General features: G+C 45.5%; 2 protein-coding genes across 4 annotated transcripts in view; one reads left to right on the top strand and one right to left on the bottom strand.

Moving 5' to 3' along the window:
* Window positions 1–151: 151 nt before the first annotated feature.
* On the top strand, window positions 152–20813 carry ctsz (cathepsin Z). The gene is made up of 6 exons (XM_078419241.1): window positions 152–367; window positions 7047–7210; window positions 10575–10754; window positions 12021–12171; window positions 15528–15693; window positions 20266–20813. Exons 1-6 carry the CDS (start codon window positions 261–263, stop codon window positions 20374–20376), a joined length of 879 nt encoding a protein of 292 aa, XP_078275367.1. The 5' UTR covers window positions 152–260; the 3' UTR covers window positions 20377–20813.
* Window positions 20814–24537: 3724 nt separating this feature from the next.
* The window catches only part of nelfcd (negative elongation factor complex member C/D), a 47209-nt gene continuing 44299 nt past the window's right edge, over window positions 24538–27447 (bottom strand). For all 3 annotated transcript variants that reach the window (XM_078419240.1, XM_078419238.1, XM_078419239.1), the window contains exons 14-15: window positions 27160–27289; window positions 24538–24851 (exon numbers count right to left, since the gene is read on the bottom strand). In XM_078419240.1, coding sequence (XP_078275366.1) covers window positions 24817–24851; window positions 27160–27289 — 165 coding nt within the window. In that variant the 3' untranslated portion in view covers window positions 24538–24816. The remainder of the gene's footprint in view (window positions 24852–27159; window positions 27290–27447) is intronic.

Here is a 27447-nt window from a genome sequence, read left to right as displayed (position 1 = left end):
CCCCCACTCTCCCATCTTCCCAGAGATATAGAACAGATGAAAGATGTGCAAAAAAAACAAATAACGATGGATGATAAAGAAACAGCTGCCTCAGACTCCACCAGGAGACGTGACAAACAGCTGACTCACTCCACTGGGACTGGACGTCCTCACGTGAGCTGAAGGGGTGAAACATTTCCTCTCCCCGGCCCCGGCTCCACCTCCACACCATCGGCGAGTGGTCGCCGGAGCGGCCGCTGCGGTTCATTCAGACCGGGGCCATGGCGCTTCGCTGGCTGCTCGCTCTCTGCCTCCTGGGCTGCGTCTCGTCAGGCCGCCTCCTCAGCCAACCCTGCCACAAGCCGGGCAAGAGGACACAAGGGGTGAGGTAAGAGGACACGATGGGGTGAGGCGAGAGGACACGATGGGGTGAGGCGAGAGGACCAGCCCCGCCTGCCCGCCCGCCCGTCCGGGAGGAGGGGGGGTTCAGTGGCCGGGGACGGGACCCACTCCGCCGGCCGGTCAGCGCGCTTGGCTCCCCTGCTCCCTCTAGCACAGCAGAAATGGGGTTAGTTTGTTCTGGCGAGGAGAGGCCGCAGGAGAGGATTCCCCTCCTGGAGCCGGGGCGTGTCAGGGACCGCCGCCGGCCAGTGATGAGAGACAGCGAGACCAGGTGCAGGAGTAACTAACCCACTCTGCCCTGCACCGCCATTCAACATGACCATGGCTGGTCATCCAGAATCAGTGCCCCCTTTCTCCGCACATCCCTTGATCCCGTTAGCCTTAAAGCCCCCAAAGCCATGAAGAGATTGCTCGCAACCCGCCGGGAACATGCAAGGGTTTAGTCCCAGGCTCGGACTGCATCGGGCAAACACAAGTCTGGCGACGTGGAGAATCTCCCCATTGGAAGCCGTAAAGGCCGGGCGCGGTTGCAAAAACATAGAAAATAGGTGCAGGAGTAGGCCATTCGGCCCTTCGAGCCTGCACCGCCATTCAATGTGATCATGGCTGATCATCCAACTCAGTATCCCGTACCTGCCTTCTCTCCATACCCCCTGATCCCTTTAGCCACAAGGGCCACATCTAACTCCCTCTTAAATATAGCCAATGAACTGGCCTCAACTACCTTCTGTGACAGAGAATTCCACAGATTCACCACTCTCTGTGTGAAAAAAACTTTCTCATCTGGGTCCTAAAAGACTTCTCCCTTGTCATTAAACTGTGACCCCTTGTTCTGGGGCAGTCGGCCAGGGTTGATCGCCCCAGTGTGTGGGGTCAGTCTCGGTCAAAGCAGCCCAGTGTGTAGGAAGGAAGTGCAGATGCTGGTTTAAACCGAAGAATAGACGCAAATAGCTGGAGTAACTCAACAGGGGGCCTGGGCCTGGGCCAGGGCCAGGCAGCGTCTCTGGGGAGAAGGAACGGCTAAGTGTTTCAGGCCGAGACCCTTCTTCAGCCGCCACTCTACTAGCCCTGGCTGGGAGCGACGCTAAACTTTCAGGTGGGTTTCTGCAACAGCCCCCAAAGTTCATGTTTGTTGCGGCCATTACTGACGACTAATGCAAGTTTATTTAAAAAAAATGAATTTAAATTTCACAAACGCCCGGGTAGGTTTTGAACTCTGAATTTACCGGTCAGCGAATTGAACCCCGCACCTTGACTGGCGAACCAGGCCGGGCAGTGTCTGAGGAAGCGATGAAGTTCAAGTTGTGAAGAAACCTGGCCCTCTACAGCTCCCTCTACAGCTCCCTCTGGCAGCTCTGTGTGTAAAACTTGCCCAGTAAGGTCCCTTTTAAATCTTTCCCTCCAATCTTAAATCTTTAGACTCTAGTTTTAGAGTCCCCTACCCTGAGGGGGGGGGGGGGGGGGGGGGGGGAGTCAAATTTGGCTCTATGCCTCAGTTTAATATACCTCTAACGCCTATCTTCAACCTCAGGATCATGGATAGGCGACGTTTCACCCCTGTGCTTCTCTCCAGAGACGCTGCCAGAGCCGCTGAGTCACGCCAGCGTTTTGTGTCTGTCCTCCAAGTTAAAGTCGGTTTGCAACGGCGATTTCTTTTTCATAGTTAGAGCCCTTTTTAAAAATAAATTCCAATACTCTTAACGTTGCCACGTCGGATTGCCTTTAGAGGTCCATGTGCATCATTTCAACTGTATTTCCCTTATCGAATCTCTCTGTTACTTCATCACACAAACCGATTTTCTTTGATGATCCACCGTGGTATTTCCAAAGCGATCCACGTTTCTCCAAAGGGTAGACAGAAAAAGCTGGAGTAATTCAGTGGGACAGTGGAGAGAAGGAACGGGTGACGCTTCGAGTCGAGACCCTTCTTCGGACCCGCCCCGAAACATCACCCATTCCTTCTCTCCAGAGATGCCGCCTGTCCCGCTGAGTTACTCCAGCTTTTTTGTGTGTCTATCTTGGATTTAAACCAGCACCTGGAGTTCCTTCTTACCCATTTCTCCAAATTTCGATTAATTGTGTTGCATTTACAATGTCTTCTGTCACAATGTTTCCACCACCACAGTGTGTAGTTTACTAGATTTACCTGTTCCCTCTGGGACCCAGGTTCTTCCAGTCCATGGGCATCCCCTGAGTCTAATGACGTTTGGAAGATCACAGGCAGAGCCTCTGTAATTCCCCCCCCCCCCCTTCCCTCTACGCCCCACCTGGGCCAAGTGATCTACCTACCACCAATGCCTTCTCTCCACTCAGGAAGAGACACAATGCTGGAGTAGCTCAGCGGGTCAGGCAGCATCTCAGGAGAACGTGGATGGTGACATTTTGGGTTAGGTCAGTTTCACAATGCCACCAATCTGGGTGTGCTACAAAACTGACTAAAAGTTCTCCCCAAACTCTCACCCGAAACTCCTCCCCCTCTTTGCCCTGCACATTATTGCTACTGCAGTCGGTCACAATTCCCTGTGGCTTTTTTTTACATTTCTGCAATTTTGCTGTGTTGTTTCCACTGGCTGGTGGCCCTATAGAACAGTCCCCAGAGCACGAGCCCACCTCTTCTGAGCTAAGGCTGCATTCCCGATCTCCCAGTCTACCTTTGTGCAGCATTTGCATTCTTCCTTTTATCTGAACTTTCTCCAGGACTGTAGCGTTGTATTCTGCACGGTTTGATAGTATTCATGCTTTAACTGTCCCAGCACACAAAACAAAGTGTTTTTAAATACTGTTATTGAGATAATAATAAACCAATATCAGCACATCTGTTGTTTCATCAATCCAAACATAAATCCTTGATTATTGCAGGACATTGTGGGTCTGTAATGTTCTCGTTAATCACAACAGCGTGGCCTTCCCTGATATTTTGCATTCAGCAAGATGGCTGTATCCAGTCTGTTCAACATTCCCCAGGCCTCTGATAGCCCCGGTATTAACTATAATTCTATCTGCAGCTCAGGTCTTGTCTTGCTTCCTGACATTGTACATTTTCTCTTGGACTAGTTTCTTCTCAACCAAACTATTTTGCATTTTGTTCTTCCCTGCCACCTTTCTGTGCCCATACCCCAGCCAAATTAGTTCAAAACTCTAGCGACACCATTGGCAAAAGCTCTCACAAGGAAGATTTAAAAAAATAATCACTTCCTCCTTTCAATTCGTGATTTATTTGATCCATTGGTTTAACATTGAACTAAGCATCTGATGCTTCCTTATTCGAGAAGAAAACAAACATAAAAGGTGCTGGAGTAACTCAGTGGGTCAGGCAGCATCTCTGGAGAACACAGATAAGTGACGTTTCAGGTTGTGGAGGGTGAAAAGGGGTGGGGGTGGGAAAATGTGGCTTGTGGTGGGATCACGTTGGATGTGACGGAAATGGTCATAAGTCATAAGTGATAGGAGTCGAATTAGGCCATTCGGCCCATCAAGTCTACTCCGCCATTCAATCATGGCTGATCTATCTCTCCCTCCTAACACCATTCTCCTGTCCATAAATCTAGTATAACCATGTTTATTGAATATAATGTCCTTGACATTATAATTTTTTTTCATGTTTGAATTTGATTTTTAACTCTTTCCAAATGTATTGGATAGGGCATTGGTTCTGTTGAGCTTCTGGTCAATGACTTCTTCCACAATATCAGTGATAATGCTATTAAATGTTCAAGACACAGTTTAGACTCCTCCATGTTGGGAGATGACCATTGCCACTTGTATTACTTATTAGCCTGAATGTTGTCAGGATGTTGCTGCATGATGATGTGGGCTGCTTCACTTGTTGAGCTGTGAATGAACTTGTACGTTGTGCCTGTCATCAATGAACATCCCCATGTCTGACCTCGTGCTGGATGGAAGTGTCATTGAAGCAGCTGAAGATGCTTGTTCAAGAACTCTTATGCTAATGTCTTCGCGATTGGGACAATCGACATCCAACTACAGTCATCTTCCTTTGTGCAATATGTGACTCTAGCTATTGAGGCATTTACCCAACATTCCTGTTGACTTTAGTTAAACCTGGGCACCTTGACACCATACTTGGTCAAATGGTTGTGAGTAGTTACACTCACCTCAACTGGAATTTGGTTCACCTTGGGACCCGGGCAATAAATGAGTGGATTTGGATGGAGTCATAAGGTCATGAGGCATAGGAGTAGAATTAGGCCCATCAAGTCTACTCCGCCATTCAATCATGGCTGATCTCTCTCTTCCTCCTAACCCCACTCTCCTGCCTTCTCCCCATAACCTCTGACACCTGTACTAATCAAGAATCAAGCAATCTCTGAGTGATCCAACAAACTGCAGACAGAGCTATTAAGTGCTGTTTGACAGCATTGTTTTACATCCATTACTTTGCTGATGAATTAGTTCAAAGGTTCAAAGGTCTTTTGTTATCATATGTACCAGTTAAGGTACAGTGATATTCAAGTTCCCATACAGCCATACTAAAAAAAGCAACAAGACACAACTACATAAAAGTTAACACCCACATTCCTCACTGTGAAGGAAGGCAATAAAGTCTAATCTTCTAAAGACAATAGTGGAGGCAGGGAAAAAGTAGTTATTGACTGGAATTCAATATGAGTGAACAGTTAGTGATGTGAATCAGGCCTCGTGCAAGATTATTCTGAGTAATTGCAGTGAGACAGACAACAATAATTGGATAGCAAGCACAGGAGAAATAATGACGTATTGTTGCAGTCTAGAACAGTATTGCTGTGAGCATTGGAACAGGCCAAAATATCTGCTCTGACTCACAGCCTTATTAGTTATATCCACAAAGATTTTCAGACAGATGCGCAAGCTATTTATACACAGATCACATGGAAATGTTTTCAGAGCAAACAACATGATGGAAACTGGTAAGAATGCTTTGAGGAGGCCATATTTGGAGTGATGTACTCCGTTTTGGTCACTCTGCCTACGAGGGATGTTATCAGGACTCGAGGGCCTCGCCTACAGGGTGAGATTCAGCAGATAAGGACTTTCCTCCTTGGAGTGCAGGAGGCTGAAGGGTAATCTTATAGAGGTGTACAAAATCATAAGGGGACTGGATAGGGCAAATACAGGGTCCTTTACCCATGGATGGGGAATCAAAAACCAGAGGTCATAGGTTTAAGGTGAGAGGGGCAAGATTTAAAAGGAACCTGATGAGCAACCTTTTCTTTCAGAGGGTGGTGGGTATATGGAACGTGCTGCTATAGGAGGTTGTTTGGCCAGGTAGCATAACCACATTTAAAAGACACTTGGACAGGTACATGGATAAGAAAGGTTTAGAGGGGTATGGCCAAATGCAAGCAAATGAGATTAATTTACCAGGGGCAACTTGGTGAGCTTGGACAAGTTGTGCTGAGGGACCTGATTCCATGCTGTATGACTCTGACTCTACAAATGACACCATGTGCGAAGATTTGAAAACCATTCTTCTAACAAACTGGATTCCGAAACAAATTTATTTTGTTGAATCTGTTGCTATGAAATACAAAAAATGTATTAATTTTTGAAATGGTATACAAAGTTGCATGATTATTTCAATCATAAACTGTTGAAAATTTCGGTCAATTTAGGTCTAGGAAGTCAGACAAAACTGCGTCTTGTAAAAACATCTGCACTGACATTTGTGCCTTTGTGTGTGGCCTGGCAAGTTATTAAATGCACAGGCCAACATTTGATCTTGTTTGCAAGATTCTGAAGCCTGTTCAGATGAATTTTTAAAAAAATCATCCATGCACAGGACAAAGATAACTACAGTTTATGTTACTAAAGCTGTGGTTCCAATGCAGAATCGGGGAGAGGTGACACTGAATGTACTGCAAGCCATCCAATGGAATTGTCAATCCAAAAGTGGTAAAATATTTTAAATGCCAGGGAAAATAAGATCAGATATCAGAAGACCACATTTGCCTGAGTAAATCTTGGCCTCCTTTTATTTTCTAGTGCATTAAAGATGCAAAGGTGGGCTAATCTGTTATAGCAGCAAAATCAAACTATTATCAAGATTGCCATCCAATAATTCAGACATTGGGTAGAAAGTATGGTCTTCGTGTGGGGACAAATGTACTGAGGTACAGGAGGAAATGTTAAAGGAATTGAATGAATCAGGCAGATAATCACATAAACATAGAGATATGGGAGTGTAAGGTGTGAAAAAGTGAGATCAAAGGGGATGCTGTTCAAGGAAAATGTAGAATGGATCCACCTTCCCCTCAACTGACAATGATCCATTCTCCATTTTCCTTTGATCACTCCTTTTCACACCTTAACTTTCTATATCTCTGTCTCCCTCTCCCTTGATTCTATTGGAAGAATGTTCTCGACCCAAAACGTCACCTATTCCTTCGCTCCAGAGATGCTGCCTGTCACGCTGAGTTACTCCAGTATTATGAGTCTATCTTCGGTGTCAACCAGAAACTGCAATACCTTCCTGCACATAGTATCGTAGTAGCCTCTGGTCTCAACCAGTCTGCATTTATTGGAACATTTGTTGGTCACTTTGGGTAACGATGGCATTTCTTTTTCCCTGTTGGGAATCTGTTATGACAAAGCTGGTCTGCAATATATTATCCGGTCACAATACTGATGAATAAAGGTTTGTGAGCTGTGCTTGTTTTCTCCCACAGATCCTACCCTCGGCCTCATGAACACCTGCCTGTCGCTGCACTACCAAAGGCCTGGGACTGGCGTAACATCAATGGCACAAACTTTGTCAGCACCACCAGAAACCAGCACATTCCACAGTACTGTGGCTCTTGCTGGGCTCACGGGAGCACCAGTGCCATGGCAGGTACATGAAGGGAACAGAAATACCCTCCAATAATCCCTGAATATACTGAGTTCATGTCCCATAGACAAGAGTGCAAACAAGAATGATTAATGCGAGTGTGGGAATTGTGGGTGGAGCAAACTGGGAATGTGAAATATCTGGAAACATTTTTGAGGACATTGTGCAGGAAAAGTTGGCAATCCCAGTATCTTAAACAGCTGAGCATGGATTCCATACATGTGGTGCCATTTATTGTCCTCTTGAATTATATCTATTTTATTCCTTCAAGAAATATGGGCTTCATAGGCTGAACCAGCACTTAATTGTGTAGGAATTGTGTACGCTTGGGTAGTTTACACCCCAGCGGTATGAACATTACCTTCAGATAGTCCCTGCTTTCCCTCTCAATCCCCTCCCCCTTCCCAGTTCTCCCACTAGTCTTCCTGTCTCCGACTACATTCTGTATTTGTCCACCCCCTCCCCTGACATCAGTCTGAAGAAGGGTCTCGACCCGAAACGTCACCCATTCCTTCTCTCCGGTGATGCTGCCTGACCCGCCGAGTTACTCCAGTATTTTGTGTCTCCCAGCACTTAGTTGCCTGTCCCTAATTGTCCTTGAGGTGTGTAATGGCCACAATACTGTAAGAGATTGTTCCAGGATTTTGACCCAACGATGGCGATGGAATGGCGATATATTTACCTGGCTGGATGGTATTTGGCTTGGTATTGGGCATCATTTTCACACAGACCAAGATATAATCAACTTTGTATGCCTGTCAAATCATACCTAGGCACAAGTGCAGTGCACAAGTGCAATACGTATTGGAGCTGCAGACAAAGTGCAGATAAAAAGAAAAGTGCAAGTGCCACAACAAGGTAGATTGGGGCTACACCCTTGGTTTATGAGAGGACTATTCAGTAACCTAATGACAGTGAGGGGGGGGGGGGGGGAGGGGGAGAAAGAGAAACTTCCTGTATCTGGTGGAATGTGCTTTCAAGCTTTTACATTTTCTGTCCAAAGGGAGAGAGGAGAAGGAATAATCAAATATAAATGGTCCTTAATTATGTTGGCTACTTTCCCGAAGCAAAGATTGAACCGAGAGGGGGTGGGGAGGAGAGGGGAGCTTGGTTTGCGTGATGGACTGGGCTACATATACAACTCTTTTCAATCTCTTGTGGTCTTGCTCAGAGCTGGTGGTACACCATGTTGTGATGCATTCCGATGGATGCACTTTAGAAAGCATGCTGTAGGTTGATCAGAGTCACTGGTGACATGCCGAACTTCCTCAGTCTTCCAAGGAAGCAGATGGATTGGTGCTTTCTTGGTCGTAGCTTCAATGTGGTGATATTTGCAACTCTGAACCTGAAGCTCTCGATCATCTCCAGTTTGGCACCATCAGGGCAGAGCACTGAGCTTGATTAACACCCCTGTCCATATATAGTGCATCACAGCTATGAAACGTCACCCATCCGGAACGTCACCCATTCCATCTCTCCCGAGATGCTGCCTGACCCGCTGAGACTCCAACATTTTGTGTCCACCTTTGATTTAAACCAGCGTCTGCAGTTTTTTTTCCTACAATTTATTCAATTCAAATTCAAATTGCTTTTATTGTCAATCAAAAATAGATTTGAATGCAATTGTCGTTACCATGCAGTCATAAACAATAAAGAGCACAAGACACACAATTACATAAGTTTAACCCAGACAACCATCACAGTGATTCCCCCAGTCACACCCTCACTGTGATGGAAGGCAAAGAAAAGTCTTATCTCCTCTGTTCTTTGGCACTGATGTTGCCAAACTAATTACTCTGAAAGCCTGTAATCTCTATCCCTCCCCCCCCCCCCCCACCGCATGAAGGACAATGGCATCAGGTGTAGAGAACGCCAGCCTGGAAGGTCCCCTCCAAATTAAAGAGCATCCTCACCTGGGAATATATTCCCCTTTTACCATCATCGGGTCTAAACCGTGGAACTCCCTCCCTGTTAACACGCTAGAAGAACTGAGGTGATTCAAAATAGCCACGGTCTCTGTGACCCCCCCCCAATCACATCACCACCAATGTTTTGAGCACAGTTAGGGATGGACAATAAACGCTGATATTGCCTTATAGACAATAGGTGCAGGAGTAGGCCATTCAGCCCTTCGAGCCAGCACCGCCATTCAACGCGATCATGGCTGATCATTCTCAATCAGTACCCTGTTCCTGCCTTCTCCCCATACCCCCTCACTCCGCTATCCTTAAGAGCTCTATCCAGCTCTCTCTTGAAAGCATCCAACGAACTGGCCTCCACTGCCTTCTGAGGCAGAGAATTCCACACCTTCACCATTCTCTGACTGAAAAAGTTCTTCCTCATCTCCGTTCTAAATGGCTTACCCCTTATTCTTAAACTGTGGCCCCTTGTTCTGGACTCCCCCAACATTGGGAACATGTTTCCTGCCTCTAATGTGTCCAATCCCCTAATTATCTTATACGTTTCAATAAGATCCCCCCTCATCCTTCTAAATTCCAGTGTATACAAGCCTAATTGCTCCAGCCTTTCAACATACGACAGTCCCGCCATTCCGGGAATCAACCTAGTGAACCTACGCTGCACGCCTTCATCTGGGGCAAAATTGAATAAATGAAACACTTCAATAATTGGAACTCTTGAGAGATTATATTATTTTGTGAAGCGAGATTAATGTGCGACAGGGTTGCAGTTGTGTGAAGAGAGATGTGGCATTAGGCATGTCCCAGTTAATGGTGTGGGCTTTGTGATTCATGGTCTATTCATATTTAAAAATCAATGAACACCCAAGTATTGCAATTTTTGAAAACCAATAAATTAACAACTTTACTGATTGTTGAAATGCGATAAAGATGATAGAGAGAATATCTTTACGAATCAAACATATGGTATTTATTGAGGAGATTTTCACTAATTATTAGATGCATAAAGGATGAGGTTTACTTTTGGATGTCTCTTGTGCAGCCTGTGGAAGCGAGCACCCATTTTTCAATTAGTTTTCTTAGGTTTTGTACTGCTAGGTATTTACAGCCCTTTGACCAATTTAGAATTTGGTCTCATCTGCCTTGCAGCTCTGGAAGATTGATGCCTTGTGCTCAACACTGACCCTTCAAGCTCTGCGGGGGTTGGTAGTGAGGAAAGATAGCTTGGTGCTGTGATGGGGCGCATTCGCAGTGTGGATTAATGCCAGCAACTGAACACTGCATGCTGCTGTCTAAATTCATTTCCTGCCAACCTCTTGAAGACAGCAGAGGGTTACATCCCACTAGGTGGTTTGGCACAGACAAGTTGAGGTCCATTAGACTGAACCATGTTGGCACAAGGCTCATCAACCGGATCGTGACTGCCTAACAAATGATTCATTTTCCAGATAGGATTAATATAAAGCGCAAGGGTGCTTGGCCATCAGCTTACCTGTCGGTTCAGAATGTCGTCGACTGTGCCAACGCTGGGTCCTGTGAAGGTGGCGATCACTTTGGGGTGTGGAGATATGCCAACACGGACGGAATTCCAGATGAGACCTGCAACAATTACCAGGCCAAAGACCAAGGTAACTTTCACTGCTGCCTCTTTGTCCCACTGAGTGACTCCAGCACTTTTGTATCTATCTTCGGTGTAAACCAACATCTGCAGTTCCTTCCTACCCTTGACATTCTGTTACACAGATGCGTGATAGGTCATAGAATACACTGTAAGGTGGAAACCATGGAGGCTGCAGATATTGGAATCTGCAGCAAAAAAACAAACTGGAGGAACTCAACGGGTCGAGCAGCATTAGTGGAGGGAGAGGCATGGTCAACGTTTCAGATGGAGGCCCTGCTACAGAGTTCAATCTGAAGCATCAACTATCTGTTTGTTTCCACAGATTCTGCTTGACCTGCAGAGTTCCTCCAACGGTTTGTTTTGAAGTTGACCTATTTAAGGTTCCTTAATGAACCCATTTCATGAAGTACTTGTATGGAGCTTATCGAACTGCAGTGCAGACCAGGGGTGATTGGCATCTTGATCTGTGCTGGTATTGATGCTGTGCCTGAGCTTCCTCAAACATCTCTTCATTTAACAATCTCACTGTCTTTCAGCTGGTCTCCATCTTGTGTTTAGCCATTCTCTTTAAATCTGTGGATTACCTTGCAGTTGAAGTTTCTCTCTGGTTTATCTTGTATTTAGTTTACCGCAAGAGGAGAGGTCTACCAGTTTTACTTTTTTTATCACTGCCGCCACTTGCCTATTTTGCTTTAAATAATGAATCACTTCATAGTTGACAGTTCATTGTTCCTAGAATTGAAAATAATTGTTATAAACATGGCACCAAGGATAGAAAAACTTTAATGAACAAATGATCGAAAGGCCTGATTGGCTTCACGCCGGGCGGCAGCTGTGGACTGGAACCGCGGCCGGAGGCCTTTATCGAGATGCCGCGATCTCGATGCCACCCGGAAGGCCCAGCCGACATTCCGAGCTTTGACGTTCGAGATGCTCGGATGGTCAGGGAGCGGACGGGAGCGAGGGCAGCCAAAAGCGCACGGGAGGTGGCGGAGTCCCGCGGCCAGGGCCTGGGTCGACGGACCCCACGTCGAACGGAACCGGAGGTTACGCCACCGGGAACAAAGGAGGACCTGGCGCGGGGGGGCCGATGTGAGGGAGGGTGAAGGGGGGGGGGAAGAACACAGGAAGACTTGGCGCGGAATACTTTTTAAAAGGAACTTTTTAAGTGCCCTTTACGTGGCGACTATTTCCATAACATGGGTATGCAAGCAAAGAATCTCACGTGACAATAAAGAATTCAATTCAATTACATTTTCCTTTTGTCTTTTAGGCTGCCAGCCATTTAACCAGTGTGGCACTTGTACAACTTTTGGAACTTGCCATGTAATCAAGAATTACACGCTGTGGAAGGTGGGTGACTATGGCATGGTCAGTGGTCGGCAGAAGATGATGGCAGAGATCTATGCCAATGGTCCAATCAGGTGTGTATAGAGCAAGGTTTGTCATCTTTTAATATCCTGGTGTCAAAATGGAGGACAGCAGACTGCTGAATGTGTGAGCAGCAATAAACGATACACACAAAGTTGGCCACTCAGCTCCATGCCTGCTCTGCCATTCAATATGATCATGGTGGATCTCATTGTATCCTTTCACCCCTCCCCTCCCACCCCCGATTATCAAGAATCCATCTGCTTCTGCCTTAAAAATATTCACTGACTTAAATTCCAACATTGAGATGGAGAGTTCCAAACACTCACAACCCCCTGAGAAAATGTCTTTGTTTCTACCTTCAATGGGTAATACAGTCTTTTTCGTCAGTGAGCCCCAGGGGAAACATCTCTCCACATCTACTCGTATCAAGACCCTTTCAGGATCATCTATCTTTTAATTGTCTGCTGCCTTCTAAACTCCAACATGTACAATGTGTAAGAAGGAACTGCAGATGCTGGTTTAAACCGAAGATAGACACAAAAAGCTGGAGTAACTCCGCGGGACAGGCAGCATCTCTGGAGAGAAGGAATGGGTGACTTTTCGGGTCGAGACCCTTCTTCAGACTGGTTAGGGATAAGGGAAACGAGAGATAGAGACGGTGATGTGCGGAGATAAAGAACAATGAATGAAAGATATGCAAAAAAAGTAACGATGATAAAGGAAACAGGCCATTGTTAGCTGTTTGCAGGGTGAAAACGAGAAGCTAGTGCGACTTGGGTGGGGGAGGGATAGAAAGAGAGGTAATGCTGGGGCTACGTGAAGTGAGATAAACCAATATCCATACCACTGGGCTGTAAGCTGCCCAAGCGAAATATGAGATGCTGTTCCTCCAATTTTGCATTTAGCCTCACTCCGACAATGGAGGAGAGAGAGGGCAGAAAGGTCTGTGTGGGAATGGGAAGGAGAATTAAAGTGTCCAGCAACTGGGAGATCAGGTAGGTTCAGGCGGTAGGTTCAGCTGATCTACTTCTAATGTGTACATTCAAGGAACTACAGATGTCCGAGTCTTGAGCAGAACGCACAATGATGGAGGAACTTAGGGAGTCAGGCAGCATCTCTGGAGGACTTGGACAGGTGACATTTCGTGTCACACCCTTCAGACTGAATGTAGTAAGAGGAGAAAGCTGGAAGAGGGGTGAGGACAGGAGAAAGCCAGGCAAGTGATAGGTGGATACAGGTGAGAGGGGTTGATTGGCAGATGAGCGATCAAAGGCTAGAAATGAAAAGGAGACAAAAGGCTGTGAGATTAAGAGAAGAGGCATGAAATATGGGAGACCAGGGATGTAGGTGGATGGGTACGGAGGAAAGGGAATGCTGCCTGACCCACTGAGTTCCTCCAGCACTTTGCATTTTTTACTTCTGATTTGTGGTCATTATAAGACTGTTGTATATACTATATTAGATTCATAAAGGTATATAGAATCAACATAGTCCCTTTGGTCCAACTTGTCTTTGCTGACCAAGATGTCCACCTGAGCCAACTCCATTTGGTCCATGTCCCTCTAAACATTTACTCTCCATGTACCAATCTATATTACTTTTCACATTGAAGTCTGGCTCAGCCAGTGGCCCCTAGGAATAGACTGGGTGACAACCAAGAATAGTTTGGTGACTACTGGAGAGACAGTTGACGGCCGGAAAGACAGCACCCGGGACAGGATGGGTTGGCACCCCAGTCTGTGTCCTTTGTGAGAAAGAAACCCAATAAGCTACGGAAAGGCCTTATGCCATCAGGCAAGAATGAAATGCTCGGAGACGGAGAAAGAGGTGCAGCGCATAGGCCTTGAACCTGGTGAGACGCAGGAGGAGCCTAGACAGGACTCACCCCATCGAGCCCAGCCCCTCCACGCACCAGGGTCTCCCAACCCCTGCAGAGTAGTTATTAAGAGGGCTGATCCGTGGGCGGTTGCTGCTGGGACGCAAGTCGGGGCCTGATCAACCCCGGGCTGGGTCGCCTGGGCGAGGGGGTTATGATGTTGTGAGACCCGAAACACCCCATGACCCCAGGTCACATCACTGAGGATGCGTCCCAGCGCATCCAGAAGATGTATCTTTCACATTAAACATTGTAATTGCACCCATCTCTTTAGCTGTTTCTGGTAGCTCATTGCACATACCTACGACCTGTGTGGAAAAAGTTGCCTCTCAGGTCTCTTTTAAATATTTCCCCTCTCAACTTAAGTCTATGCCCTTTAGATATAGACGTTCACCCTTGTGAGAGAGTGTGTGACCATCCACCCTACCTGCGTCACTCATGATTTTATAAAGCTCTGTAAGGTCATCCCTCAATTTTCCGTGCTCCAGGGGACATAGTCCCAGTCTCTTAAAACTCAAACCATCCAATCCCGATGCCGTGAATCTTCTCGGCACGCTTTCCATCTTAAAAACATCTTTCCTATAGCTGTGCGACCGGAACTGCACGCAATACTCCATAAGTGGTCTCACCAACAACTTATGAGAAAATAACTGCAGATGCTGGTACAAATAGAAGGTATTTATTCACAAAATGCTGGAGTAACTCAGCAGGTCAGGCAGCATCTCAGGAGAGAAGGAATGGGCGACGTTTCAGCTCGAGACCCTTCTTCAGACTGAAGTTGCACCCAGTAAATGCTAAATTAATGAGGGAATAAAACAGACTGATTTTTGGTTATTCCTTAAGGTTTAAAAAAGACTTATTTTGAATGTGCCATGGGTTAACATAGAAAATAGGTGTGGCAGGAGGCCATTTGGCCCTTCGAGCCAGCACTGCCATTGTGATCATGGCTGATCATCCACAATCAGTAACCTGTGCCTGCCTTCTCCCCATATCCCTTGATTCTGCAAGCCCCTAGAGCTCTATCTAACGCTCTTTTAAATTCAGATTTTTTAATTTTAGAATTATTTAGAATTATCAGGTTATTTTAGAATTATTTGAGGGCAGGCATGATTTTGGCTAGTCTTACCAATTTGCATCGCTAAGAGGTATAAGAAGATAACTGCAGATGCTGGTACAAATCGAAGGTATTTATTCACAAAATGCTGGAGTAACTCAGCAGGTCAGGCAACATCTAGGGAGAGAAGGAATGGGTCGACCTGAAACGTCACCCATTCCTTCTCTCCCGAGATGCTGCCTGACCTGCTGAGTTACTCCAGCATTTTGTGAATAAATGCATCGCTAAGAGTGTGGTGCTGGAGTGTGACTTGAAGACATTACTCTTTGGCACCTGAAAGACAGACAGTTTTAACCCAAACCTATTTAGCTGGTGGCTGTGACCTGCTGTTTAATGTGTGTACGTATTTGTCCTATGTTTATTTAAGGGTCTGAGTTGGCACTGTTTGGTGAACACTTTCATTTGATTCTTTATAGTTGTGGCATTATGGCCACGGATAAGCTGGAGGCGTACGCCGGAGGAGTGTACTCTGAGTTCCACTTGCAGTCAACCATAAACCACATTGTGTCGGTGGCGGGCTGGGATCTGGATGAGGATGGAACTGAATACTGGATTGTGCGCAATTCCTGGGGTGTGCCATGGGTAAGTGCAGCCCAGAGTTGTCATCCCTGATTGGGTCTGTTTGTTTTGGTCGGTTCTTTAGTCACAGGGTGGTGAATCTGTGGAATTCTTTAGATTTTTAGATTTAGAGATACAGCGCGGAAACAGGCCCTTCGGCCCACCGAGTCCGCGCCGCCCAGCGATCCCCGCACATTAACACTATCCTACACACACTAGGGACAATTTTTACATTTACCCAGTCAATTAACCTACATACCTGTACGTCTTTGGAGTGTGGGAGGAAACCGAAGATCTCGGAGAAACCCCACGCAGGTCACGGGGAGAACGTACAAACTCCGAACAGACAGCGCCCGTAGTCAGGATCGAACCTGAGTCTCCGGCGCTGCATTCGCTGTAAGGCAGCAACTCTACCGCTGCGCCACCGTGTCGCCCTTCTTTGCCACAGAAGGCTGTGGAGGCCATGTCAATAGATATTTTTAAGGCAGAGATCGATAGATTCTTGATTAGTGCGGGTGTCAGGGGTTATGGGGAGAAGGCAGGAGAATGGGGTTGGAAGGGAGAGATAGATCAGCCATGATTGAATGGCGGAGTAGACTTCTATGTAGTTGTGTGTCTTGTTGCTTTTTTTAGTATGGCTGTATGGTAAATCGAATATCACTGTACCTTAATTGGTACACGTGACAATAAAAGACTTTTGAACCTTTGAACGAATTAATCAGCAAAGTAATGGATGTAAAACAATGCTGTCAAGCAGCACTTAATAGCTCTGCCTGCAGTTTGTTGGATCAGTCAGAGATGGCCAGATTCTTGATTAGTACAGGTGTCAGGGGTTATGGGGAGAAGGCAGGAGAATGGGGTTAGAAGGGAGAGAAAGATCAGCCATGAATGAATGGCAGAGTAGGCGTGATGGGTCGAATGGCCTAATTCTGCGCCTATCACTTATGACCTTATGACCAGACAGTCAGTGGAGAGAGCAGGGTGTGAAAGTGGACATGGTGGAGGAAAATAAAGTGTTCTTTCTGTTTGGATGCAAGGGGAAATTTTAGGTGGTGAATCTGGTGCAGCTCACAGCCCCAGGTCCACGGACTGCAAATGTCGAGGTGCAGGTATTCATCTACCTTCATCTAGAGTCATTGAGTTGTGCTCCACAGAAACTGACCATTCGGCCCAACACCACCATCCCGATCAAGATGTCCAACTGAACTAGTCCAATTTGGCCAATATTCCTCTAAACCTTTCCTCACAGTGGTGTAGAGCAGAGGGATCGAGGAGTGCAGGTACATAGTTCCTTGAAGGTAGTGTCGCAGATAGATAGGGTGGTCAAAAAGGCTTTCCGTACATTGGCCTTCATCAGTCAGAGTATTGAGTATAGATATTCGGAGATCATGTTGCAGTGATAAAAGATTTTGGTGAGGCATCGTGTTATAAGGAATGTGTCGTCAAGCTGGAAAGGCTGCAGAGAAGATTTACGAGGATGTTGCAAAGACTTGAGGGGCTGAGCTAAGGAGAGAGGTTGAGCAGGCTAGGACTCTATTCCTCGGAGTGCAGGACGATAAGGGGTGATCTTATAGAGGTGTACAAAATCATGAGAGGAATAGACCAGGTAAACGCACCGTCTCTTGCCCAGAGTAGGGGAATTGAGAACCAGAGCACATGGGTTTAAGGTGAGGGGGGAAAGATTTAATAGTAACCTGAGGCGTAACATTTTTATGCAAACAGTGATAGGTGTATGGAACGAGCAGAGGAGGTAGTTGAGGCAGGTACTATTGCAACATTTCAGAAACATTTAGACGGGTACATGGCTAGCATGGGTTTAGAGGGATATGGGCCAAACGCAGGCAGGAGGGACCAGTGTAGATGGGACATATTGGTCGGCATGGACAAGTTATGCCAAAGGGCCTGTTTCCACGCTGTATAATTCTAATGTTACCTGATTTTATACACCTCTATAAGATCATCCCCCAATCTCTAACTCTCCAAGGAATAAAGTTTAATCCTGCTCAACCTCTCCCTATAACTCATTCCATAACTCTTTCCTGCTTAATGGCATCTTTTCTACAGCAGGGCGGCCAACACTGAATGCAATACTCCAAGTACTGCTTCACCATTGTCATGTACAACTGTAATATACTGTAATATCTCACTTCTGTACATTGGTCTCCTTACAGATGATGACTTGCATGCCAAAAGCCACCTTCAGCACCCTATCTACCTACCTATGACACTACTTTCAATACTTGTACCCTTGGGTGCCCCTGTTCTGTAGCACTCCCAGTACGTTGCTGCAAAAGTCCTATCTTGGTTTGTTTTTCCAAAATGCCGTACCTTGCCCTTACTTGAATTAAACTCCACTTTCAATTCATTGGCACACTTATCTAGCTGATTGCGATCCTGCTATAATTCTTGATGACCACCAAATAACTTCTCACATATTTTATTGCTATTAGTTTAGTTTAGAGAAACAACGCAGAAACAGGGCCTTCGGCCCACCGAGTCTGCACCAACCAGCGATCCCCGCACATTAACACGACCCTACATGCACTAGGGACAATTTTACATTTATACCAAGCCAATTAACCTACAAATCTGTACGTCTTTGGAGTGTGGGGGGAAACCGAAGATCTTGGAGGAAACCCACGCAGGTCAATGGGGAGAACTTACAAACTCCGTACAGACAGCACCCGTAGTCGAGATTGAACCCGGGTCTCTGGCGCTGTAAGGCAGCAACTCTACCGCTGTGCCACCCTATCTGGAAACTTATCATGCCTTGTGTATTCTCATCCAAGTCATTGCTGGAGACGAGAAACAACAATGGGTCCTGAGGCATGCCAATGGTCACAAGCCTCTAGTCCGAAAAGCAATCAGTCACACTCTGCTTCCTTCCATCAAGCCAATTATATATTCAATTCACTGGAGTTTAGAAGGATGAGAGGGGATCTTATAGAAACATATAAAGTTATAAAATGACTGGACAAGATAGATGCAGGAAAAATGTTCCCAATGTTGGGGGAGTCCAGAACCAGGGGCACACAGTCTTGGAATAAAGGGGAGGCCGTTTAAAACTGAGGTGAGAAGGAACTTTTTCACCCAGAGAGTTGTGAATTTGTGGAATTCTCTGCCACAGAGAGTAGTGGAAGCCAAATCACTGGATGGATTTAAGAGAGAGTTAGATGGAGCTCTAGGGGCTAGTGGAATCAAGGGATATGGGGAGAAGGCAGGCACAGGTTATTGATTGTGGACGATCAGCTATGATCACAATGAATGGCGGTGCTGGCTCGAATGGCCGCCTCCTACACCTATTTTCTATGTTTCTATGTTAGCAAGGTCACCCTGGATCTCGTGCAATCTAACCTTCCAGAGCTGCCAACCACATGGAATCTGATCAAAGGCCCTGCTGTAATCTATATAGAGTATGTCTACCACCTTGCCCTGATTAACCTTAGTTTATCAAAACCAATCAGATTTATCAGACACAATCTCCCATGCACAAAGCTGTACTGACTGTCCCTAATCATCTAATCTTTTGCAATGCATGTATATATTATCCTTCACGATCCTTTCAATAACCTACCTCCTGCTGACCTTGGGCTTTTTGGTTTATAGTTACTGGATTTTTCTTTGTAATCCTTAAATAAAAGTACATTAGCCACCATCTAGTCTTCTGGCAGCTCACCCATGGTTAACGGTCATGTATTTATCTCAGCCAGGTCTCCCACCTATTTATTCCCAGCTTCCTGCAGTGTTCTTGGATACACCTGAACAGGCCCTGGTGATTTATCTATCTTCGTATGTTTTAAGATGACTAGCACCGCCTCTACTGTAATGCAGACTGTCCCAACTTCCCCTAGTCTTCATGTCTTTCTCCCTGGTACAAAAAAGTTGAAGAGAAATGTTCATTGAAGACCTCACCCATCTGCAGCTCCACACACAGATGTCCACTTTGGCCTTTGAGGGCCTCCATTCTCACTCAGATATTCTTTTCCCTTAATATACGTAAAATCTCTTTGTATTCTCTTTCATCCCATCTGCCGGAGATAGCTCACTCCCTTTTAGCCCTTCAGATTTCCTTCCCATACTCCTGCATCTCCTATAGTCCTCCTGGAGTTCACTGCTTGTGTCTGACCGAGAGCCTCCCCATCCCATGATCCAGGATTCCCTGTTGCTGCAAGCCTTGCGCTTCACTCCAACAGGAACACTCACACCTTGAACTCGCACTGTCACACTTTTGAAAGCTCCCTACTTGATGGACATCCCTCTGCTGGCAGGTTCAAGGGTTAAATGTGTGTTCCAAAATGAAACATCCACCTATTCCTTTTCTCCAGAGATGCTGACTGACCCGCTGAGTTACTCCAGCTTTTTGTGTCTATCTTCAGTTGAAACCAGCATCTGTAGTTCCTTCCTACAGCATAAATTTCCCAGTAGTTTGACTTGGATTCTGTGAATTTTCACATGCAGCAGTGTCCGGCTGCAGAAGATCACTGCCGGCTTGGTCAGCATTAGGGAGCTTCCCTAGTTAACCTATTTACTAAATACAGTTGTGCGGTTGAGTGCCAGCTATCCTCCACCATGATTAACGCTTCGTTACTGTTTCAGGGGGAGAATGGGTGGCTGCGGATTGTCACCAGCGCCTACAAAGGAGGAAAAGGAAACTTGTACAACCTGGCAATAGAAGATGACTGTGCCTACGGAGATGCTATTTTGTAGCAGAGTGGGTTTGGCGTGGTACAAACTGCAAATCTACTCTACAGCTTTTAAATATATATTTTTACAGTCATTATCAAATGTGGTACATAGATAATTTTACAAACTGTGCTGGTACTATGCAAGCTGCATTGAGTGCAGAGTGATTTTTTAAAAAATAATAAAGATGAAACTGTACAAAGAGAAACTCTGATGTAAGAAGGAACTGCAGATGCTGGTTTAAACCGAAGATAGATGTAAAAAAGCTGGACAGGCAGCATCTCTGGAGAGAAGGAATGGGTGACGTTTCGGTCGAGGCCCTTCTTCAGACCCAACCCGAAGCATCACCCATTAATTCTCTCCAGAGATGCTGCCTGTACTGCTGAATTACTCCAGCTTTTTGTGTCTATGGGAACATGATGTTTGTTTCAAAGATCCCAAAACCACTCTATAAAATAGAACAGCCCTTAAAAGTGGAGTCCGTCTCGTTTGTATTTAATCTCAATGTACCTTGCAGAAATGATTACAGCAACACGATATCCCTGTTCCCTGTGCACCTGAAGTGCAGTATTGCTGTTCTGAAAGGGTCGGGGCTGGGGCTCTTCACGTTGTATATGAATGATTTGGACGAGGGGATTGAAGGCTTTGTGGCAAAGTTTGCAGATTATACGAAAATAGGTGGAGGGGCTGGTAGTGTAGTGAAAGCAGGGACTCTGCAGAAGGACAGGTTGGGAGAGTGGGCAGAGAAGTGGCAGATGGAATATAGTGTAGCAAAGTGTGAAGTCATGCATTTTGGTAGTAGAAATAAAGAAAAACTATTTTCTAAATGGGGTGAGATTCCAGAATTCTGAGGTGCAAAGGGACTTGGGAGTGCTGGTGCAGGATTCCCAAGTCAAATCGGCAATAAGGCAAACTCAATGCTAGCATTTATTTCAAGAGGGCTTGTACACAAAAGCAGGGATGTAATGTTGAGGCTCTCAAAGCCACATTTGGAATAGTGTGAGCAATTTTGGGCACCATATGTGAGGAAGGATGTGCTGGCTCTGGAGAGGGTCCAGAGGAGGATTACAAGAATGATCCCAGGAATGAGTAGGTTAACCTATGATGAGCATTTGTCGGCACTGGGCCTGTAATTGCTGGAGTTCAGATGAATGAGGGGGGACCTCATTGAGACATACAGAATATTGAAAGGCTTGATTAGAGTGGATGCGGAGAGGATGTTTCCACTAGTGGGAGAGTCTAGAACTAAAGGTCATAGCCTCAGAATTAAAGGACGTTCTTTTAGGAAGGAGCTGAGGAGAAATTTCTTTAGTCAGAGGCAGGTGAATCTGTGGAAGCCAAGTCAGTGGATATTTTTAAGGCAGAGATAGATAGATTCTTGATCAGTACGGGTGTCAGGGGTTATGGGGAGAAGGCGGGAGAATGGGGTTAGGAGGGAGAGATAGATCAGCCATGATTGAGTGGCAGAGTAGACTTGATGGGCCGAATGGCCTAATTCTACTCCTAATCCTTATGACCTGACTCCTTGGGGATTGAAAGGGTCAACTTAATTATTGAGAAGATCCTGCATCTTCCGGATTATTCCCAGAAATTCCTGCCATTGCTGTTCTACCATCATCCCTTCTAGGGTCCCTTTCCAGTCAACTTTGACCAGCTCCTCCCTCATGCCTCTGTATTCTCCTTTGCTCAGCCGCAATACTGACACATCCAATATCACCTTCCCCCTCTCAAATTGCAGATTAAAGCTTATCATATTGTGGTCGTTACCGCCTGATGGTTCCTTTACCTTCAGTTCCCTTATCAAATCCGGTTCATTACGTAACACTAAATCCACAATTGCCTTCTCGCTGGTAGGCTCCACTACAAGCTGTGCTAAGAATCCATCTCGGAGGCACTCCACAAATTCTCTTTCTTGGGGTCCAGCAGCAACCTGATTATCCCAGTATTCCTGCATGTTGAAATCTTCCATGTCCACTGTGGCATTGCCTTTTTTATATGCCAATTTTATCTCCTGATGTAACTTGTACCCAGGGCCTGTGAGACGGGGGACGCGGGGAGTACATCGTACAGCCCGGGGCCCAAAAGGGGGCCCGGGAACCAAAGGAGGTGGGGGGTTGGGAATTGCCCGAAATCTCAAAAAAAAGTTTTAAAATCCCCAAAAGTAATTTTTTCATTAACAAAAAGCCGTTAAAAGACCCATTTGTTTCGCAGAATAGACTAAAAAAAACGTTAAAATAACCCATTCGTTTAAAGTTTTCTCATTTTAAAAAAAGAGCTTGCATAAGAAAAGAAATTGCTTAAAAAAACCATTTGACGCCCAATTGGTCCGGGTCTCCTTGGCCCCTGTCAGAATGGAGTTTTGAAGCTTCCCCTTTAGCAAACCAGACAGGAGTTGCTGTTCACTGCAATTGAAAAGCTAAGGACCTCAGTTAATTGGTATGAGCCAAAGAATGGGGGTTTCCAGTAGCATTATTTCCTGGACACAGTTATATTTCAACAAAACAATGTTCCGTTCAACAGCTGTCAGCAAAATCTGTTTCACTTCCGCTGGAAAATATTGCCAGTTTGGCATTTGGTAAAACGCAGAAGTTTAACCTATCGTGGTGAGGTTCAGGTTACATGTATTACATGAAAGTCATTTACACACCATTGAGACCGAAGCTGTCATTTTCAACTAAGTCTCTAGGAATTAGCGATTACATTAACTTCTCGCAACAACATGCCGACCTTAAATAAAATTAAGATTGTCTTTTTTTAAAAATTCTGCTGTCTATTAGTTACAAATAAAAATCTGAAGATCAGGGTGAGTTATTTGACTGCAATGAAGGGGCAGCAATAACTTTACAACACAGAACATAAAGAGCCTAGTGGGAGTCTGTGACGAGGAAGTGTATTTGGACAATCCTCATTTACTAATTAAGGCTAAAGTTTCAATTTGAGGAACTAATATGCCATTAAATTAACAACATGACATGAAAGCCAGCAGGTGCAGTATGAGGAACCTGTTAATGTAAAATCCCCTCATCCAAAGCCTTTGATAATCTCTTCCTAACTATTATGAAATGGAGCCATGAGGTTATTTTACGTCATTCTGATGACATTCTAAAACCACCTACATTCTCAGCAGGAGATCCAGAAGAATCATCGATCTAAATTTTGGAAAACATCTTTGCACCCATGATACTATGACTCTGGTTCTGGATCTGTGGCGGCGATCTTTAAATCAAAAACGTACCCGCTTTTGAGTGCAAGACAATTTCTTGCTGGGAGAAATGTGACAAATTCCACATAACAAGATTCCGTGTACTTCATAGTGAATTTCACTACGAATGTGTTTTATCATTCCTCTTTTTAGACCATCCTCTGAGAACAAGGGTGACTTGCTTCATCTCCATTTTTATGGGTAATGGACTGACTGATGAAGCAAATAGAATCATACAGAGTGAAAACAGGCCCTTCAGCCCAACTTGCCCACACTGGCCAACATGTCCCAGCTACACTAGTCCCACCTGCCTGCGTTTGGTCCATATTCATCCAAACCTGTCCTATTCATGTACCTGTCTAAATGTGGGAACAAATTGACCAGAGGTACCTAACAGGGCAGAAGGACAGCCCATGGGATGATTAGAATTATTATTAGAACCAAGAATCTGCAGAAGGGTCCCGACCCGAAACGTCACCCATTCCTTCTCTCCTGAGGTGCTGCCTGTCCCGCTGAGTTACTCCAGCATTTTGTGTCTATCAATAGTCTTCACAGCTCTATAATGGGAGGTGGAATCTCCTCTTCTAACAAATATCTTTCTCATCCTGGATATCACCTGAACCAACGCCCCATGGCCAGGATGAGCAGTTGAGCCAAATGGTCTGGATTACAAGACTCACTGACAATAGACAATAGGTGCAGGAGTAGGCCATTCAGCCCTTTGAGCCAGCACCGCCATTCAATGCGATCATGGCTGATCACTCTCAATCAGTACCCCGTTCCTGCCTTCTCCCCATACCCCCTCACTCCGCTATCCTTAAGAGCTCTATCCAGCTCTCTCTTGAAAGCATCCAACGAACTGGCCTCCACTGCCTTCTGAGGCAGAGAATTCCACACCTTCACCACTCTGAGTTTGCAAATCAAACTGGATCATTTATTTTCAAAAAAATGTAAGCCCAATCATTCCTAAAAGTGCAGCACCATTATTTATTTGTACTACATCAGTTCCAAACTCAATTTACTTCTCAACCTGTTTGCAGACAACAAAATCTATATATGTTTAACCTTAGACATCAATTATGTAAAAAAATACAAAATCTACTGATTATCCCTCTATTCTGCTATTGCTGGTTCCAAGTCATAATTCTTGAATGGATTTCACATCACCGTTCAGGGCGTTCCACCTTGTCCCACATCGCTCAGAACCATCTTGTGCATCCTCCCGTGGCCACGCTCAGTATTCACATGTTTCCGTCCTTGTGCTAGTTCACCATGATGAAGTTGGATTTGCAGTGTGCTGAAAGTACAGTTTGCATGGAACTTTTATTCAGCAGTTTTTTTTAAGATTTAGATTTAGAGATACAGCGCAGAAACAGGCCCTTCGGCCCACCGGGTCCGTGCCGCCCAGCGATCCCCGCACACTAACACTATCCTACAGCCACTAGGGACAATTTTTACATTTGCCCAGCCAATTAACCTACATACCTGTACGTCTTTGGAGTGTGGGAGGAAACCGAAGATCTCGGAGAAAACCCACGCAGGTCACGGGGAGAACGTACAAACTCCGTACAGACGGCGCCCGTAGTCAGGATCGAACCTGAGTCTCCGGCGCTGCATTCGCTGTAAGGCAGCAACTCTACCGCTGCGCCACCGTGCCGCCCAGTTAGTCACATCATGCTAATAACCCATTTCTTTCCCCAGCCAAAAGTCCTCCCTGTGATCCTCTTACTGCTACTTTGACACAGCTGCTGGGTGATATGCATCATTGCCTCTGCCTTATTCACAACATTATCTTGGATAAACTGTGCAAATTAACCTTTTGGGAATCCTGCACCAGCGCTCCCAAGTCCCTTTGCACCTCCGGTTTCTGAATCCTCTCCCCATTTAGAAAATATACTATGTCATTATTCCTATTACCAAAATACATGACTCCATACATTGCTACATTATATTTCATTTGCCACTTCTTTGCACACTCTCCCAACATGTCCAAGTCCTTTTGCAGAATCCCTGCTTTCTCTACATTAACTACCCCTCCACCTTTCTTCGTATCATCCACAAACTTGGCCACAAAACCATCTATTCCCTCATCCAAATCAATGATATATAACGTGAAGAGTAGCGGCCCCAGCAACGACTCTTGCAAACACTGCTCGTCATTGGCAGCCATTCTCAGACATTTCTGCCACCTTCAACGTGATCCCACCACAAGTCACATCTTTCCAACGCCATGCCTTTCCATCTTCTGAAGAGACCGCTCCTTCTGCAACTCCTTGGTTTACTCATCCCTTCCCACCCAAACCACCCCCTCTCCAGGTACTTTCACTTGCAACTGTAGAAGATGTAATACCTGTAACTATACTTCCTCCCTTAACATCCATCCAGGGATCCCAGCAGCCCTTCCAGTTCAGGTGCATCTCCTACAACCACAATTACTGCGTCTGGCATTCCTGATGTCACCTCCTTTACATTGGGGAGACCAAATGTAGAATTGGTGACTGTTTTGCTGAACACGCACTCAGTCCTCCAAGGCCTGCTGGATTTCTTCATTGATAATGATTTTAATCAACTTCCCATTCCCATACTGACCTTTCTGTCCTGGGCCTCCTCCATTGCCAGAGTGAGGCACACAAACTGGAGGAACAGCACCTCATATTCCACTTGTGTAGCTAATGGTATGAACGCTAAATTCTCAAATTTTACTACCAACTACTACCAACCCCGCCCCATTTTCTCTTCCCTGTGCCCCACTGGACTTGCACCCATTTTTCTCCTTCCTCCTATATTCTTTCCGCTGGCTTCACAATTTGTACTTCTTCTATCCTAGTCTCACACCTTTTGTCTTTTCACCTCTGACCTTTTTCCAACCATCTGCCTATCAACCCCCCTCACCTGTATCCACCTTTTACTCGCCAGGCTTTGTCTGTCCCTCCTCTCTTCCAGCTTTCTCCCTCCCACCCCTACCACCACAATCAGTCTGAAGAAGGGCCATGACCCGATTCGTCACCTATACATGTTCTCTACAGATGTTGCCAGACCTGCCGAGCAACTCCAACGCTTTGTGTCTTTTTATGTAAATCAGCATCTGCAGTTCCCTGTGTTCACAAAATAGCAGGCTTTTGCTCAGCTCTGAAACGGCAGATATAACTATCCAGTAAAATGAACTTTACTGAGCACAGCTAACAGTCGCCTTAACATAGAATGTTGATCACAGTTAGAAAAGCAGCTGAATCAGAAAGAAGAATTAACTTAGTCATTTTGCTCTTTTCATGACCATTGGACCTCTCAAAGCATTTTATCGGTGACTGATTGTTATAAGTGAAAAAATGCAGCAGCTAATTCGCAAACAGCAAAGACTCAGAAACAGCAATGTGACTATGATTACATAAAATGATTTTTCTTTTAGGTGATATCTCAACCGAGATATCAATCGGGCTTCAGTTTAATATCTCACCGAAACACAGTATCTCCAACAATGTCGCATTCCCTCAGGATCACATTTGTATCAGTCTGAATTTTGGTGCTTCTAATGAAGCACCCCACCTGTCAAATCTGACAAACATTTCCTGACCTTACAATTCTGGATAACTGCATTCCCCACTTACCAATAAACTCTGCCACAGCATCACACTCCCCTTCAGTTTTAATTGTACCAACAATGCTGTCGTTCTCCAGAATTGGGAGAAAGAGGTGGACGAAATCGGAGGTGTACGGTGGGGCAATGACATCCAGAACCTGCAAGCGTGGAATACAATCATACGTGAAACAGTACAATAAAGAAGCCATTCAGCCCATTGTCCTGTGCTACCTCTATGGTGGAGCAATCCAACAAGTCCAAATCCAGATTTCACCACCTCCATCCTGCTCTCTAAACATTCCTTCTGTCCGACCAC

The sequence above is a fragment of the Rhinoraja longicauda genome, chromosome 22 (assembly GCF_053455715.1).
Source record: "Rhinoraja longicauda isolate Sanriku21f chromosome 22, sRhiLon1.1, whole genome shotgun sequence".
Classification (NCBI taxonomy): Eukaryota; Metazoa; Chordata; class Chondrichthyes; order Rajiformes; family Arhynchobatidae; genus Rhinoraja; species Rhinoraja longicauda.
This window is presented reverse-complemented; position numbering and strand designations above follow the sequence as displayed.